The sequence below is a fragment of the Pseudophryne corroboree genome, chromosome 6 (assembly GCF_028390025.1).
Source record: "Pseudophryne corroboree isolate aPseCor3 chromosome 6, aPseCor3.hap2, whole genome shotgun sequence".
In the NCBI taxonomy this organism is placed as follows: domain Eukaryota; kingdom Metazoa; phylum Chordata; class Amphibia; order Anura; family Myobatrachidae; genus Pseudophryne; species Pseudophryne corroboree.
This window is the reverse complement of record NC_086449.1, coordinates 429,794,124-429,810,657: the sequence shown is the minus strand read 5'-3', so window position 1 is coordinate 429,810,657 and position 16,534 is coordinate 429,794,124. Positions and strand designations below refer to the sequence as shown.

The 16,534-nt window shown below is 43.9% G+C and overlaps 2 protein-coding genes across 3 annotated transcripts in view; both read left to right on the top strand.

Moving 5' to 3' along the window:
* The window catches only part of SYPL1 (synaptophysin like 1), a 166,622-nt gene that overhangs the window by 138,180 nt on the left and 11,908 nt on the right, over window positions 1–16,534 (top strand). For both annotated transcript variants that reach the window (XM_063927046.1, XM_063927047.1), the window contains one exon: window positions 2,876–3,058. In XM_063927046.1, coding sequence (XP_063783116.1) covers window positions 2,876–3,058 — 183 coding nt within the window. The remainder of the gene's footprint in view (window positions 1–2,875; window positions 3,059–16,534) is intronic.
* Window positions 5,659–7,503, top strand: LOC134933899 (putative nuclease HARBI1). Its single transcript, XM_063929457.1, has 3 exons — window positions 5,659–6,941; window positions 7,030–7,337; window positions 7,486–7,503. Exons 1-3 carry the CDS (start codon window positions 6,179–6,181, stop codon window positions 7,501–7,503), a joined length of 1,089 nt encoding a protein of 362 aa, XP_063785527.1. The 5' UTR covers window positions 5,659–6,178.

Here is a 16,534-nt window from a genome sequence, read left to right as displayed (position 1 = left end):
GGGGACAGACCCACAGTAAAATCTGTCAGAAGGACACAGATAGGAGCAGCCAGTTCACAAACCCAGCGCCAGTAACACAATGCCTGTGAAACACAAAATGCCCACTGACATTTAGCGCTTTTTTATAATGTTAATACACAATGTAAAGCACCAATTTCACTGTGACACCCCCCCCTCTCCCTGTTTTGCACCCTGATACATGTATTCAGTAGTGGAGGAGGACCAGCGTTGTCTCTGCAGTCTGAGGAGAGAGAGAAAATGGCGCTGAGCAGTGTGCTGGCTGACTGAGGAGGAAGCTTCACCCCCGTAATGGCGCATTTCTCCTCAGCATTTATGAGGTGCCTGTGTATGTGTGGGCAACATGACGCGCTGCACTCCCGTCAGCCGCGCGGTACCTTTAGCAGTCACCTTGATTGAAGATCTCTCTTCTAACACTCACCTGTCTTCTGGCTCTGCAAGGGGGGTGTGTGGGAGTGAGCATCTAGGCACAGCTAGCGTTCAGTACCCTTCAGGAGCTAATGGTGTCCTGTCAACCAGAAGCAGAGCCATGAAACTCTTTAGGAAGTTGGTTCCTACTTCTGCCCCCTCAGTCCCACGAAGCAGGGAGACTGTTGCCAGCAGTCCTCCCTGAAAATAAAAAATCTAACATAAGTCTTTTCAGAGAAACTCAGTAGAGCTCCTCAGAGTGCATCCACTCTGCCTGGGCACATTTCTAAAACTGAGGTCTGGAGGAGGGGCATAGAGGGAGGAGCCAGTTCACACCCTTTGAAAAGTCTTAAAATGCCCATGGCTCCTGCGGAACAGTCTATACCCCATGGTACTGAAGTGGACCCCAGCATCCTCTAAGACGTATGAGAAAAGAAAAAACTTTTTATCCCTGGAAATGTTCATCTTTGCTAAACTGACTGATTCACAATTAGTTTTGGCCTGGTCTTCACTTCTCTCTACTGATGGCACATGCAGAAAACACTCCACTTATGATTTGTTGAAATTCCATACTTTCCGTTGGGCAACAAATTATATTAAATTCGAATTGCTTAGCCAATCAAAGATAAATGTTTCTTGCTGGCTATTGAGACGCCAACCGTTTCCAACCATGCGCAATAACCTGGTGGGCACTGCACAGAAGAGAATCAAGACAAATGGGCTGATTCTAATTTGGATGCAGAGTGGCAGTGTCTGTGTGATGCTGCGGCAGCCAGATTTACTACTTTATGCTAATGCGAGTTTACGTAGTGCTAATACAAGGATCTGCGCAGCACACTGTTTATCCTGTCCACAGCCGCAATCGTCATAATTAATATAGACACTTGCAGCACTCCCATGTTAGGTGAAAGTGATACTTCAGAAACAGGTTTCCCTTTTCTGTACCTGACTCAGAATAGCATGACACTCCCACCAGACAGAACAGTTTTGGTAGTTACATTGTCGCCTCTCCAAAACACCAATTTCACACAAAGCAAGCCAACAAAGAGCCATCTAACTCGGGGAGATATGCAGACATATGTAAATTCTCTTCAGTGCATGTTCTGTATGCTAAAACTTACTATATGCATCTGCGAAAAGAGTCTGATTCAGTCCCAAGCTGTGTAACGTTAAGGTTTACTCCTATTGTTACTATGATATAACCCTGCATGGATATTGGTGTATGTGTGATGGTTGTAGTAAAAGAGAGAAAAAAGTTCCTGTGACAGTTTCTCCAACTACTTTTGGGACGTGAGGAATCCATTATGTACAGTTGTTTGTTTTTCTGTGTGCCAGGCACCATTAGGTAGGTTTACCTTTTATATGAGCTCGTTAGTAATGACAGCATAACATTTTTTATAGATATCCACCAACAGTAGCACCCAAGTCACATATATATTATTTGTTGTGGCCGCAGCTAGAACTTGAACATGACAATGTCATACAGATTTGTTGGTCATTTTTTTTTTGTATGTTTTTACAAGCATGAATTGTGGTATCTCTGCATGGAGGCTTTTTTTAATTTTTTTTTTATAGTCTGTTTTCCTTTTAACATTGATACAATTAGAAGAAAACTAATTATCAACGTTCTTCTCTTTGCTTCATGGATTGACTGTTTTCAGCGGTAAGTAGAGAAATACCGAGTCATTCAGCTAAAATTAGTCACGTGTGTATGTGTGTGATTCTATATATCCGAATATCTAATGAGGCTTGATAAACCTTCCAAAAGTTCTGACTCTTATGGGGAGATGTACTAAGCAGTGATAAAAGTGGAGAAGTTGCCCATGGCAACCAGTCGGCATTAACGTAACATTTATAATTTGCATACTATAAATGTATACAGAGCAGCTCATTGGTTGCCATGGGCAACTTCTCCACTGGCTCACTTGTCCACTTTTATCATTGCTTAGTACACTCCCCCTATGGGAGGTATTAGGGCATGGAGAGAAACAACACCAACCAATCAGCTCCTAACTGTCATTTTTAAAATGGGATAAAGCAGTGATAAGAGCAAGGGGATAATACACAAGCCAATCATTACAGATTTGAAAAATGACGGGAGCTGACTGGCTGGTGTGTTATCACCTTGTACATATCCCTGCTTTATCACTTCTCCAGTCTTAATACATTTGTACATCTGCCCCAGAGCCTGTAAAATGAGAGGTAGAAGCTGATCTCTCCACTTTCTGTCTTTGAAATTTGATAAATATTCCCCTTAGCCTTTTGTTAATATCTTCATGATGTTATTTCCAATACATGTCAGTGAAAGAGGTTTTAAGGCTCCTCATCCTTGCAATAAGCTGAAAATAAATGCATAAAAATATATTTATACACACGTATATACTGTGTATATATTTTTAGAAATATATTAATTTAAAAAAAAATGGACATTTATGCTTTTCTGTTCTAGGACTTTATCATCACAATTCTTTTTGCCTTTATGTGGCTTGTGAGTTCCTGTGCGTGGGCTAAAGCACTGAGCGATATTAAATATTTGACAGATCCAAAATATACTAAGGAAGGCTGCAAATCACCACCTTTTAGCTGTGCCGCCGGTACTGAATCACGCATGGGAAGTCTAAACATTTCTGTTGTAAGTATATCTTTCATATTTCTTCAAGTGATCTTGGATTGTATAACAGTGCTAACAGAGTTCTATACCTTGAGGAAAAAAAAGAAAGGAAAAAAAAAATTATATATATATATATATATATATATATATATATAACGAAATAGAGGAGATGGCGCCAAGGGAGTTATATCAACGCCCTACCTAAAAACGGACCCTTACAGTACTCTCCGGATAAATTACATCAGATAACAAATACTAACATAAAAATTTATTAAAACAACATATAAACCCGACACAAATGTTCATAAGTATACAGAGTTGATACATTTACATTTGTCGCACAATTTGAACAATCAGTTTGTAGTGATGAGGAAAAAGCGTAGATATATCACTACAATTTCCTCCTTCTCCTTATTGTAGATTCGGAGGTAACATCAGATAATAGATAGATAAATAACCCAACGCGTTTCGTCTTGTTCCAAGACTTCATCAGGGGTAAAATCTCTTCATTTCAGAACATATTGTCAGCACATAAAAGGTCATTCAAAGATGTATGAACAACGTTTTAATATTTCAATGGGACTTGATTGATACAGCGGGGACCATACCTCATATATCATCAGCTTGAGTCTGACATTCAGATATTCGAATATGGGGAAGATTCATATGTGTATAGAATCTAACTGGTTCGCAAGCATAAGGAACCTCGTCGGTCAGCAGCTTGAACCTGACACTCAGAGACTCAGGAGTGAAGGCAATTCAAATGGGAATAATGTCTAACCAATTTAGAACACGTGGTAGACCCTCCAGTGGTGCAGTGCTGTCAGCACTGCACCACTGGAGGGTCTACCACGTGTTCTAAATTGGTTAGACATTATTCCCATTTGAATTGCCTTCACTCCTGAGTCTCTGAGTGTCAGGTTCAAGCTGCTGACCGACGAGGTTCCTTATGCTTGCGAACCAGTTAGATTCTATACACATATGAATCTTCCCCATATTCGAATATCTGAATGTCAGACTCAAGCTGATGATATATGAGGTATGGTCCCCGCTGTATCAATCAAGTCCCATTGAAATATTAAAACGTTGTTCATACATCTTTGAATGACCTTTTATGTGCTGACAATATGTTCTGAAATGAAGAGATTTTACCCCTGATGAAGTCTTGGAACAAGACGAAACGCGTTGGGTTATTTATCTATCTATTATCTGATGTTACCTCCGAATCTACAATAAGGAGAAGGAGGAAATCGTAGTGATATATCTACGCTTTTTCCTCATCACTACAAACTGATTGTTCAAATTGTGCGACAAATGTAAATGTATCAACTCTGTATACTTATGAACATTTGTGTCGGGTTTATATGTTGTTTTAATAAATTTTTATGTTAGTATTTGTTATCTGATGTAATTTATCCGGAGAGTACTGTAAGGGTCCGTTTTTAGGTAGGGCGTTGATATAACTCCCTTGGCGCCATCTCCTCTATTTCGTTTCATATTTCCACATTTAGTTCCTCCTAACAGGGAACTTAGAGGATACAGGCAGCCATATAATTAATTAATTTTAGTGTTTTATTTGAAATAGCGCAGTGGGAGAGTAATTCTTGTCATATATATATATATATATATATACATATATATATGTGTGTGTGTATATATATATATATATATATATATATATATTTTCTAAAATATGAATAAGAAAGGGCGCTTCATAGTGCATAAACCAGTTTCGAGCAAAGATTTTTCATTTCTTTACACACACTCGGTTTAAAAGTGGCGTACCAGATGCGGCGGTCTCAACCACCGTAGGTATAAACGTATAATAACAGATATTTAGTGGATATACCACAAGCAGTATCGATCAGCAGGCTCACCACCGCCGTCTGCTCCTTCACGCCAGGCCACAACCCTAGGCGTTTCGTCACGATGGACTTCGTCAGAGGGTTGGCCCGGCGTAGCACAACCTTCCAATAAATAGTAACACTCATCCAATCAAAATAATGGCATTATTACCAAATTAAGATGAAATCAGCATAAATGTGAAACAATTTTGCTATTACTTAAATATACATCTATGCACATACAATAAATTTAATACCAGCCATAGTTATTCTAATACAGTAAAAATAAATGAAATAAGACAAGAACATTAAACCTTTAAACCTGTTAAAACCACCTGTGGGTCGTTACATTAAATTGACCCACTAGTTCCAATAAGCTGTAAACCTTTCTGCAAAGGTGTTGGTCTTTTAAACTGAAAAATTTATTTAGAGAAGGAAAAAACCCTCACCCCATATTTTCAGCTCAAAAATGGGGTGATTTCGAAACCCTCATTTAAGCCTGCTGGATATAATGTTTTGAGGGTCATTATCCAAAAGGTCTCTCTTCTGGCCAGCAATTTAAGCCGATCTCCTCCTCGTTTATCCAATTTCACATTTTCTAACCCTATGAATTTCATTTTACTTGGGTTGCTTTTCTGACACGTTTTAAAGTGTCTGGGGACACTATGGGGTATATGCAATAGGGGTCGAATTTCAGAAATAGTCGAATTCCGGAACGTTTTCGCCTCAAAAAATCAATTCGCCTATGCAGTACAGTACTTTTTCGCAAAAAAACGGACATTCAAAATTCGACTTTTGTCAATTCGACTTTTTCCGCATTCGACTTTTCTGCAATGGTACAGATGCTGCAATTCGCCCCAAGCATATTCAATTCAAGTTTGGAAATTCGCCTGCAGTGCTTTTCGACCGCAAATTCGCCTATTTCAGTCCGCCTCAGTTGACTGGCGGGATCTAAAAAAAAATTTTTAGAACATCATTTTTTGGGATATTTGAGGATTGATAGTAGCATATCTATTTATATTTGAAAGGATTATCTACTTGGTTTGTCTTTTTTTGCTTCACAAGTATTATTTAATTGATTTTTTAAAGGAATATTTTTTTCTTCAATCTCCTGAGGGAAATTTACCCATGATTCCACAGTTTTACCCAGGATACACTTCTGCAAAGCCCCTCCTATCTCCTCACTCCCAGGTTTGAGACTACAGGGAGAGGAGCCATTACAGTCAGCTCTGTGGAATCGTTTTTTTAGGAAAATCCCTGCGTTTTAAAACACATTCCTATTTTTGTACTGACTACAATGATGGAGCCTTTTTCTGACCAGATTGTGATGTTCATGCTGGCTGCAAGCATGATGGAGGAAGAAAGTGCTGATGAACATCAGGATCCAGGTCAGCAAATGTCTGCATTGGGTGAGCCAGTATTGCGGGTTTCATTTCCACGTCCACGCCAGTATCGCACTAGGCGTGAACTGGAGGATCTCTGCGAGTTCGAGGTGATACAAAATTATCGCTTATCGACTCGCGACATATATTCGCTGTACGCTTTGTTGGAGGCCGACTTGGAACCTCGGGCACGGTCAAATCGTGCAATCAGCGGTTTTCAGAAACTGCTGGGGACGTTACATTTTTTGGCGTCAGGCACATTCCAGCCTACACTGTCTCAAACATGCGGTTTTTCACAGTCGACACTGTCGCGCTGTATAACCCAAGTCATTAGGGCTTTCCGCAAATTGACGATCCAGTACATCACATTTCCAGAGACGGACAGCGAATGTCGTGAGATCAAATTAGGCTTTTTCAACAAATACAAATTTCCCAATGTGCTGGGCGCGATTGACTGTACCCACGTGCAGATCAGACCGCCACGGAATTCAGAGGAATGTTTTCGGAACCGAAAACAGTTCCATTCCCTGAACGTGCAGGCGGTCTGTGATGTAAACATGAGATTTTTGAACATTTTTGTGGGATTACCTGGATCATCTCACGACTCCTTCATCCTAAGCCAGTCATCGCTGTTTGACAAGTTCGAAACAGGAAACATGCCTGGTGGCTGGCTGTTAGGTATGTATTTTCATTTTTTTATTATTTTATTATTATTTTTTTAATTATTTTTTACAAGTACCTAACATTTTTTTTATATTTTCTATAGGCGATGCGGGTTATCCAAACAAACCGTGGCTGTTGACCCCATTGTCTAATCCTGTTGGTAGAGCAGAAAAACGTTACCAAGAGACACACATTGCATCGAGGCAAATAATTGAACGTGCCTTCGGTGTACTTAAAAGCCGGTTTCGATGTTTAGACACTTCCGGCGGTGCTCTTTTGTACTCACCGTCGAAGGTTTGCGGCATGGTAAATGCATGTTGTATTTTACACAACATATGTGTCGCAAACCGTTTGCCGGTGACTCTTCGTCGTATTGCTTTCTTACGCGGGAACCGGTCTTCTGCTCTACCGGTGGGTATGGGCGAAGGAGAGGATTCCCGGCGGACATTGATCCAAAATTTTTTTGCAGTTGCCTGTGAGTATACTGACAACATTTGTATTATCGTGTAAACTGCCATTGGAATTTTTTTTAAAAAACCTCTTCATTTATCTATTACAGAGTTTTACATCCTGTTGATGTATATCCCCAGGCCGTGTTTATACAGTTCGTTCCCCCCCTGTTTTATCCTGTTGTTGGGTTACCGCAAATATTTGACCCTTTTATCCAACTCTACCATGGGCGACCTACTGGTGATGTGGACCTGACCCTCCGCCATGTAGCAGACAACCCCCTCAGGTGAGATGGATTGCCCAGAACTCCCTTTGTCCAAAATCACCCCGGCATGTCCAAAGTGCAGCACTCCGGCATTTGCAAGACTGCACATCCAAACATTCCCTCCTGATACACCAATGCTGGATCAGGGAATGTTTGGATGTGTAGTGATGCAAGTGATGGAGGGTTGCATTTGGGCCGCTGTAACCCGCTTGTGTTGTGTGGACTGTTGTATGTACCTCTTTTTCCCAGTCCCAGGGTGACCCTATCACCCATATCTGGAAGCTCAAACTGTTCTCTTCCACAGGTCCTGCGGTGTATCTTCCCAAGTGGCGTGGATGTGAGGAGACGCGACATTTCACCTGATGTTCCCTGGGCAATCTACTTACGTACAATTAAATTGCATTACAAATTTTAATAAAAACCACAGGAAACTTCTATTTTTAAAAGTTTATTGAAGAAAAATTTTATTTTTTAATAAAGTTTGAAAGTTATTTAAAACAAAAAAGTAGTTTGTTCTTCTTTACATTCTTTTCTTGTGTATATAGATATCTGTGGGGAAAAGAAAAAAGTATATTAAAGTAAAGACACACTAAATTCATGTTCATTTCTTTTCAATGAAAATTTGTGGAACAACACAGCCCAGCATGACCCATTGCTGGACGGTGTTGTTCTACAAAGGCATGCGGTTCAAAGTGAAAGAGTGGCGTCAGTGGTCAGCACTTTGACACGCTAACATTTGTGGAACAACACAGCCCAGCATGACCCATTGCTGGACGGTGTTCTACAAAGGCATGCGGTTCAAAGTGAAAGAGTGGCGTCAGTGGTCAGCACTTTGACACGCTAACATTTGTGGAACAACACAGCCCAGCATGACCCATTGCTGGACGGTGTTGTTCTACAAAGGCATGCGGTTCAAAGTTTCTTGAATGAAACATGGTTCTACTCACCTTGGTACGCACAACACGAACTTATGCCGTCCACTTCATTTTTCCCCACCAATCCTATGAATAAGTCAAAAACACAGACTAGTGAATAGTAAATTCACACAATGAAAGCCTACTGTACACCATTACAAAAAGGATTTTTGGAAGAAAAAAGTGGTATCAGAATAGCTCTTTGGCCCATCATACACAAGGAGCTTTCATCCGTTACCACACGCGCCCGCATACATGCCCGCGCATGTATGCCTACACAAAGCTCCTTGGTAGTACCCGGTCACGGGTGGGGAAGGCCAACAAAGAAAAAACAATAGTAAGAAAAACAACAAACTAATGGGAGGGGAAGAAAGGGATACATGAAAAACATTTAAAAGTAAATAAAACAATACGACCGGGTTTATGGTGGAAGTCTGTCCGGATTATCTTCTTCCCCCTGATAGGGCGTGGATGTCCTGGGAGGCTGGATAGTATGTTGACTGGCCCTCTGTGCCCATGCGGCTGAAGATTGTGCGGCCGGTGGTGGAGGCATCTGGGGGGTGGGGTACATCCCTGTATATCCCTGGTACATCTGTGACTGTCTGTACTGGGATGGGACTTGAGGAAGGGTATGATGCGTCCTTGTGGCTTGCGACGGCGGATATGGTGGATCACCAGCGTGTTGATCAACTGGTCCTGGGAGCTTTTCATAGATCATCTGCAGTGTGGTTGCGATGACCTGTTGGCTGGAAGAGGAGTGTCGATGACTCTCCGACATGTTTTTATTGCTTTCTGCCAGACATGAGCTGTTTTCCACGAGCTTGACCATGGATTCGGACAGAATGTTAAGTACGTTCATATTCTCCCTATGATCTTGAATTATGATCTGTAGTATTGTGGCCGTGCTGTCGGAAAGAGTCTTCTGCAGTTCAAGCAGACTGTTTGACATTTTCTCCATTGTCCTCTCAATGTTGTCCAGTCTGCTTCCCACGACATTTGTGTACGTATCCTGGCGGGTCCCAATCTCTGATGCCAGGGTGTGAACCCTCTGAACAGTTGAGGGATTCTGCCCTTCCTGGATGTCTGCCACCACTTGGATTTGGGCAGCTGAAAAGAAAATTAGACAATATTATACACATTCATCATACATTTTTTAAAAGGCTCACAATTCAATTTACTCACGCAGGGATGTAGCAACTGGAGCCTCCTGCACTTCCACCTCGTCATCCTCTGACGACTCCCGTAGGAGGAGATCCGGCCTGAAGTAGGAACCAATCCCCGAAGCTAGTCCGCTGCTGGTTCGTGGCACCACTGTTTGCAAAATAATTTGTTTGGGAAAGTTAATAAACTTTACACAACTGCTGACCCCCCCCCCCACAACAAAAATACAAACCTTCTCCATCCTGTGATGCCGCTGCTCCAGGAGCTCCACTTGTCCTCGTTTCGGAAGACTTTTCAAGGGTCTGGCTGGATACGTCTGCACGGCTGTCCTCAAACCCAAGAAAAGTTTCGTCTGTTAACCCTGTAGACTCAAACAGATCGGGTGATGGGTCCACAAGGGTTGTGTCTTGAGGCTCTTCAGTCACAGTCCCAGAGCTCCTGGAGAGACGACGATCTGGTGATGGCCTGCGCGCAGGAGCTGTAGTTTGGCGCCCATCTTGTGGTGTGGTCGCCGACGGTGTCTGGCGCACAGGTGATAGTCTGTGCGCTGACGTCGTCTGGTGCACAGGTGACCAACTGCGCAATGACGAACTGTGGCGCACAGGTGACGATCTGTGTGCTCGCGATGCTTGCGGCGCAGTTGATGGTCCGCGCGCTGCTGCCGATGCCTGCTGCACAGGTGACGGTCCGTGCGCTGGCGATGTCCTGTGCGCAGGTGATGTCCTCTGGGCAGGTCTGTCTGAAAAAAAAAAAAAGCACATTAGCACATACAAAAATTTTAAAGGGAAGTACAGCTCATGTGAATGTATTCTTACCATCAGACCTCCTTTTGGACGGCTGGTCTCCCGCCTTCCTCCGTTTTCTGGGCGGTTCTTCCTCCTGGGGAAAGCCAGCAGGACGGCTGTAGTCCACACCTCCGCGAACTCCTTCGACCATGGCAGGGTTCATGCGCCTTCTAATAACATTCTCCCAGGGTAGCCACTTCAGATTGAGAGCCGGGCCACCTCCCGTAGCTGTCTCATGTCGGCGCTGAATCCCCATCTTCTTCTTGGTCTGTCTGCGGCAATCACTGTACCGCTTCAAGCAATTTCTGGTGCTCCGGCGGTTTCCAGATATTGCAGTGACTTGACTGGCGATGGATTCCCAGATGTTCCGCTTTACCTTAGCTGCTGTGGTCTGTGCCCTTAGTCCATACAAAACGTCGTAGGACCTGTCGACGCAATCCACTAGGGTACAGTTTTCCGCCTCAGTGTATCTGGGTCCACGTGGCTTTTTCTGTCCTGCATCTTCACCAGAGGCTTCCTCCTCCGACTGCTCCTCTGGCTGGCTTCTTGCCTTTAGGGATTAAAAAAAAATAAAAAAAATTTTAATAGGATCGGTATGTACCTGTGAGTGTCAGTATCCCTGGCATTGCGCACCTATTACAGTAGGTGTGCATGGCATTGCGCAAACTACAGTGGGTAAAGTTTGATGCTATTTGTGTCTGCAGGTGTGGTTAAGTACCTTTCTACTAGGCTTTTTCTTGGACTTCTCATGGGCCCTTGATGACCGCGGCTGGTCACTAGATGCCTGGTCGGTCGTATCCGCCTCCTGGGTTGGCTCCCACTCCTCATTGCTATGTAGGGATAGATCCGAGGGGGTGGGGGAAGGGGCGGATCGGGTCTGCTTGTCCTTTGACATCTCTGTTATAAAATAAAAATACATACATGTATAAATGGCTGCCCCTCACAAAATGGCTGCCCCTCACAAAATGTCGACCAGGCTGTCGACCAAACTTGCTCCAAATCACCCCAAAATGGCCAGAAAGCATCCCAGCACAATCAGGAGGCACACCACAGCAAAATTAGGCGGGAAAACACATGTTTGCCAAACTGCCGACAGCACAGGTCGACCAGGCTGTCGACTAAACTTGCTCCAAATCACCCCAAAATGGCCAGAAAGCATCCCAACACACTCAGGAGGTACACCACAGCAAAATTAGGCGGGAAAACACATGTTTGCAAAACAGTCAGCAGCGCATGTCGACCTGGCTGTCGACTAAACTTGCTCCAAATCACCCCAAAATGGCCAGAAAGCATCCCAACACACTCAGGAGGTACACCACAGCAAAATTAGGCGGGAAAACACATGTTTGCCAAACTGCCGACAGCACAGGTCGACCAGGCTGTCGACTAAACTTGCTCCAAATCACCCCAAAATGGCCAGAAAGCATCCCAACACACTCAGGAGGTACACCACAGCAAAATTAGGCGGGAAAACACATGTTTGCAAAACAGTCAGCAGCACATGTCGACCTGGCTGTCGACTAAACTTGCTCCAAATCACCCCAAAATGGCCAGAAAGCATCCCAACACACTCAGGAGGTACACCAATGCTAATAGAAGACCCAAAAAAGTCAATTAAAGAATAAAAAAAAAACCGTGAAAAACTACCCCAAAACACAAGTCTCCCCCTAAAAATGCAGCAACACAAGCAAGGGGCTATACACATACCTGCACACATGCACACATACACAAACACCCCATGTACACCTCATGGCAACCCCCACTACACAAACACATACATGCTACACCAGACACACATGTGGTACTTACCTACAAATGTAGTAAAAGCTCCTAAAATGGCTCTCCTCCGGGGTAACAGGAATCCTCCTGACTGTCCTGGAATAAAGCCTGCTGGGGTGTCCAAACGATATCCACAGCAAACAACCAAATTGCTAGCTCTGCACCTCCTCACACCTCTCTGCAGGTTCACAAAATGGCTGCAGAGCACGCAGCAAACAAGCCCTAATAAAGGGCTGCTTTCGGCGGGAAGGCGAATTCAGTACGCCCACTACTCGCCGATTGGCCGTAATCCGCCTGGGGGTGGGTCGAATCCGTTTTACATTGCATATGGTGAATTCAGGGTCCCGGCGACAGGGCTGCGGCTGGCGATAGCGGGCGAATTATACAGGGGCGGATTAAATGACGCGATTCGCCCGCTATTGCATATACCCCTATGATTTTCAAGATTGTTTTTTATATTCCTATAGTGCTCTAGAATACGTAGTTTTAAAACTTTTTGTTTTGCCCACGTATTTTTTACCACAACCACATATCCGCATATAAACCACAAATGTGGTATTACAATTAATAAATTGCTTTATCTGATATTCTTTTTCTCCCCCACTATCTGCAAATGTTTGTGTGTGTGTGTGTGTATGTATGTATATATATATATATATATATATATATATATATATATATATATATATATTCAATCATTCCCATAACCAAAATGCTTGGATTATTCAGTGTTTTGGAATAATTGCACACCATAATGAGATGCAGTATCATGGTGATGGGACCCAAGTCTAAGCACAGAATGCAATTATATTTCATATACACACAGCCTGAAGGTCATTTTAGCCAATATTTTTTATTAACTTTGTGCAATTCATGCATGTTTCAAATACACCTTATACACACGGGTGTAGTACGGTATGCCGGCGCTTGGGCTCCCGGCGACCAGCATACCGGCACCGGGAGCCCGACCGCTGGCATACTGACAGCGGGGCGAGCGCAAAGGAGCCCCTTGAGGGCTCGCCGCCACACTATTTTATTCTCCCTCCAGGGGGTTCGTGGACCCCCATGAGGGAAGATAGCTGTCTGTATACCGGGTGTCGGGATTCCGGCGCCGGTATACTGTGCGTTGGGATCACGATATTCGGCATACTGAAGACCACCCATATACACAGCCTGAAGGTCATTAAATAAAATATTTTTAATAACTTTGTGTATTAAACAAAGTGTGTAGTGTGAGCCATCATAAAACAAAAGGATTCACTATCTCAATCCTACTCAAAAATATTCCGTATTTCTGAATATTCCGTATTTTGTAGTATTTAGATATGGGCTACTCAACCTGTATATATAATTTCTTCAACAGGACCCCTCGGAATCCACAGGGATTACTTTGGGGTATGATGGAGGCGGGCCAGGATCAGGCACCAAACAGCTGAGATTTTAGAGCTCCCAAGATGCACTGGTCCTTTTCCCTCAAACCCTGCCCACAGCTCAGACTCCTCCATTTTCGTTTGGTGCCAGCAGGAGCCGGTTCACCTTTTATAAATCTTTATTTGATTTTATTTTCCTCTTCTGTATTTCTAACAGAGCGAGCAGTGCTAGGCAGTCCTTTGGACGCTAGTGCTGCTGCTCCATCACTCCTGCTGGTGCCACAACTCTAGCCACTGCTAGGCACTTTCTCGGGGGACTGGAGACCTAGTTAGCAGGGTTCCACGGTGATGCCCTGGACTGCAACTGAGACAATGGGGGTCTGGTAAGGCGGGCTTCCGCTTGTCGTGGGAACCCACGTTTTTAAGCAGTCCTACCTCCGGTCTTGGAGACAGACCAGAGGTGCTGATGTTCACACCGGATTCGTCCGGAACTCCACTAGACCACCAGGGCACATCGCTACTGCATCCATTTTCAGCTCTGCACGGGTTTCTGGGAATGCCGAGTCCAGTCTCCCTGTATACCTCTCCCAGGAGTCAGGTTATACAGCGCTAATTTATACCAGCTACTGCGGTCTGTGTAGTTGAATTTGATGTTTTGGAGGATTCTATGTCCCTTACTGATGTGGGGGCTCTGATTAGGACAGTCAGGTTGGTACTTCAGAATATGCAAACAAAAATACAAACCCAATGCGCTACCAACGATTTAAATGCAGCCTGCCACTAACACAGAAACCTTCACCTAGATTCCAAAAAATACATATACAAAAGAAAAATGGAAAGCGGTGGGCGCAACACCATATAATCCTTACTTGAAAGATCTGTAAACCAAAGGATTTATCGCTAGTCCTATAGCAAAGGCTTAGTAGGTCTGAAGCAGTTTTCTCTGTGTTTCCTTTCAAGGTGTAATTTCTTATCTCGAAAAAAGGAGACAGATCATCGAACAGACCAGTATGACAAACAGACCACAGGTTTATTACACTAAGCAATCACAATGGTACAGATAAAACAAGCATATAACCACATGAAAGTGGATATGGGGGTGGCTGACATCTGGTCACAAGTTACCCTCCCAGGAGGCATTGGAAGCTCCGGATTCCACAGTACACCATATCCACTTTCATGTGGTTATATGCTTGTTTTATCTGTACCATTGTGAGTGCTTAGTGTAATAAACCTGTGGTCTGTTTGTCATACTGGTCTGTTCGATGATCTGTCTCCTTTTTTCGAGATAAGAAATTACACCTTGAAAGGAAACACAGAGAAAACTGCTTCAGACCTACTAAGCCTTTGCTATATAACCAACGATAAATCCTTTTGTTTACAGATCTTTCATGTAAGGATTATATGGTGTTGCGCCCACCACTTTCCATTTTTCTTTTGTATAGGTTGGTACTTCAGATTGATGACTCCGATCCATCACCTAAGAATAAGGCTCCGTTATTTAAACTGCAAAAGGAGTTAACTGTTTCCTTCCTCCACTTAGAGGATCTATTGGAAGTTGCGTCGGCTGGTCCCACTAAACGATTTCATGTTCCTTAACACATGGCTTCCTTTTACCCTCTACCTCCCAAGGAGTGTACTAAGTGGGAATCCTCTCCTCCGGGGGACGCCCTTGTCGCTAGATTGGTAAGGTCATTAGTCCTTTCCATTCCAGACGCATCCTCCCTGAAAGACCCTACAGATAGGAAGTTGGAAGCTTTTCTGAAAACTGCCTATTTACATGCTGGAGGTGTTGCTCGCCCTGCCTTGGCATTAGCCTGGGTTGCTAAAGCCATCAGTAACTGTGGAACAAGGCCTTACTTCAGGTACTATTAGATGGGAATTGCTCACACGTGCTAAATACTCAGAAAGCCAGTACCTACTTGGGTGAAGCAGCCATAAACACAGGGGTCTTGACCTACAAAGTGTCTGCAGTGGCTAGACGGGCGCTCTGGCTCTGGTCATGGTGTGCTGATGCCAACTCAAGGAAGGCCTTAGAGGCGCTTCCTTTTTCTGGAGATACTCTTTTTGGACAGGGTCTGGATAAGATTGTCCCAACTCTGACTGCATCCAAGACCGCCTTCTTACCTTTGGCAGCTCCTTCCAAAGCGAAGACTACCTTTTGATCCTTTCGTCCGCAGGGCAGAAGTAAAGGTCAGACATCCTCGCGAAACCAGGCCCCAATGGAGCCAAGCCCCGCGCTAAGCAGCCATGGGCCACTAGATGCCCAGCTCCAAAGCAGGTGGAAAAAACTGCCGAGTGACTAGACGGGCTTCCCCCTCTACGGGAATCAGTTTGTTCCCTTCTGGCCTCCAACGTGATTCTCCCAGTTCCTTAGTCCTAGAGGGGATATGGATTTTATTCCACTTTATTCCTGGTGCAGAAGCTACTGCCCTATCCTCAATTTAAAGTAATTGAACAGGGTTCTGCGAATCCACAAATCTGCATGTCCCTTCGCATTTTTATCCTCGCCTTGGAGCCGGGGGACTTTCTGGCATCCCTGGACATTCAGGATGCGTATTTACATGTTTCCATTCGTGCCAGTCATCAACGGTTCCTTAGATTTGCCATCCAATGGGACCATTACCAATTCAGGCGTTGCCGTTCAGGGTGCCAAAAGGCACAGAGTATTTACGAAAGTCATGGCAGCCAGCCTACATCGCAGAGATGTATGAGGAAATGTTACACTTGGGAGCCCTGCTCAATTCACGACTACAATGCATCTTCCTCCCAGAGGGCATGATTCTGGCCCTTCAATCCAAGATTCAACGTTTTTTCCATCACCGCAGAGTGTTGGTACAGGCTTGTATGCGAATTCTGGGGTCCATGGTAGCCACTTTTGACA

Bases quoted from the DNA above. Each gene is read 5' to 3' on its own strand.
- LOC134933899 (XM_063929457.1), top strand. From the start codon at position 6,179: ATGATGGAGCCTTTTTCTGACCAGATTGTGATGTTCATGCTGGCTGCA. The intron at 6,942-7,029 runs GTATGTATTTTC...TATTTTCTATAG, and splicing joins GCCTGGTGGCTGGCTGTTAG to GCGATGCGGGTTATCCAAAC.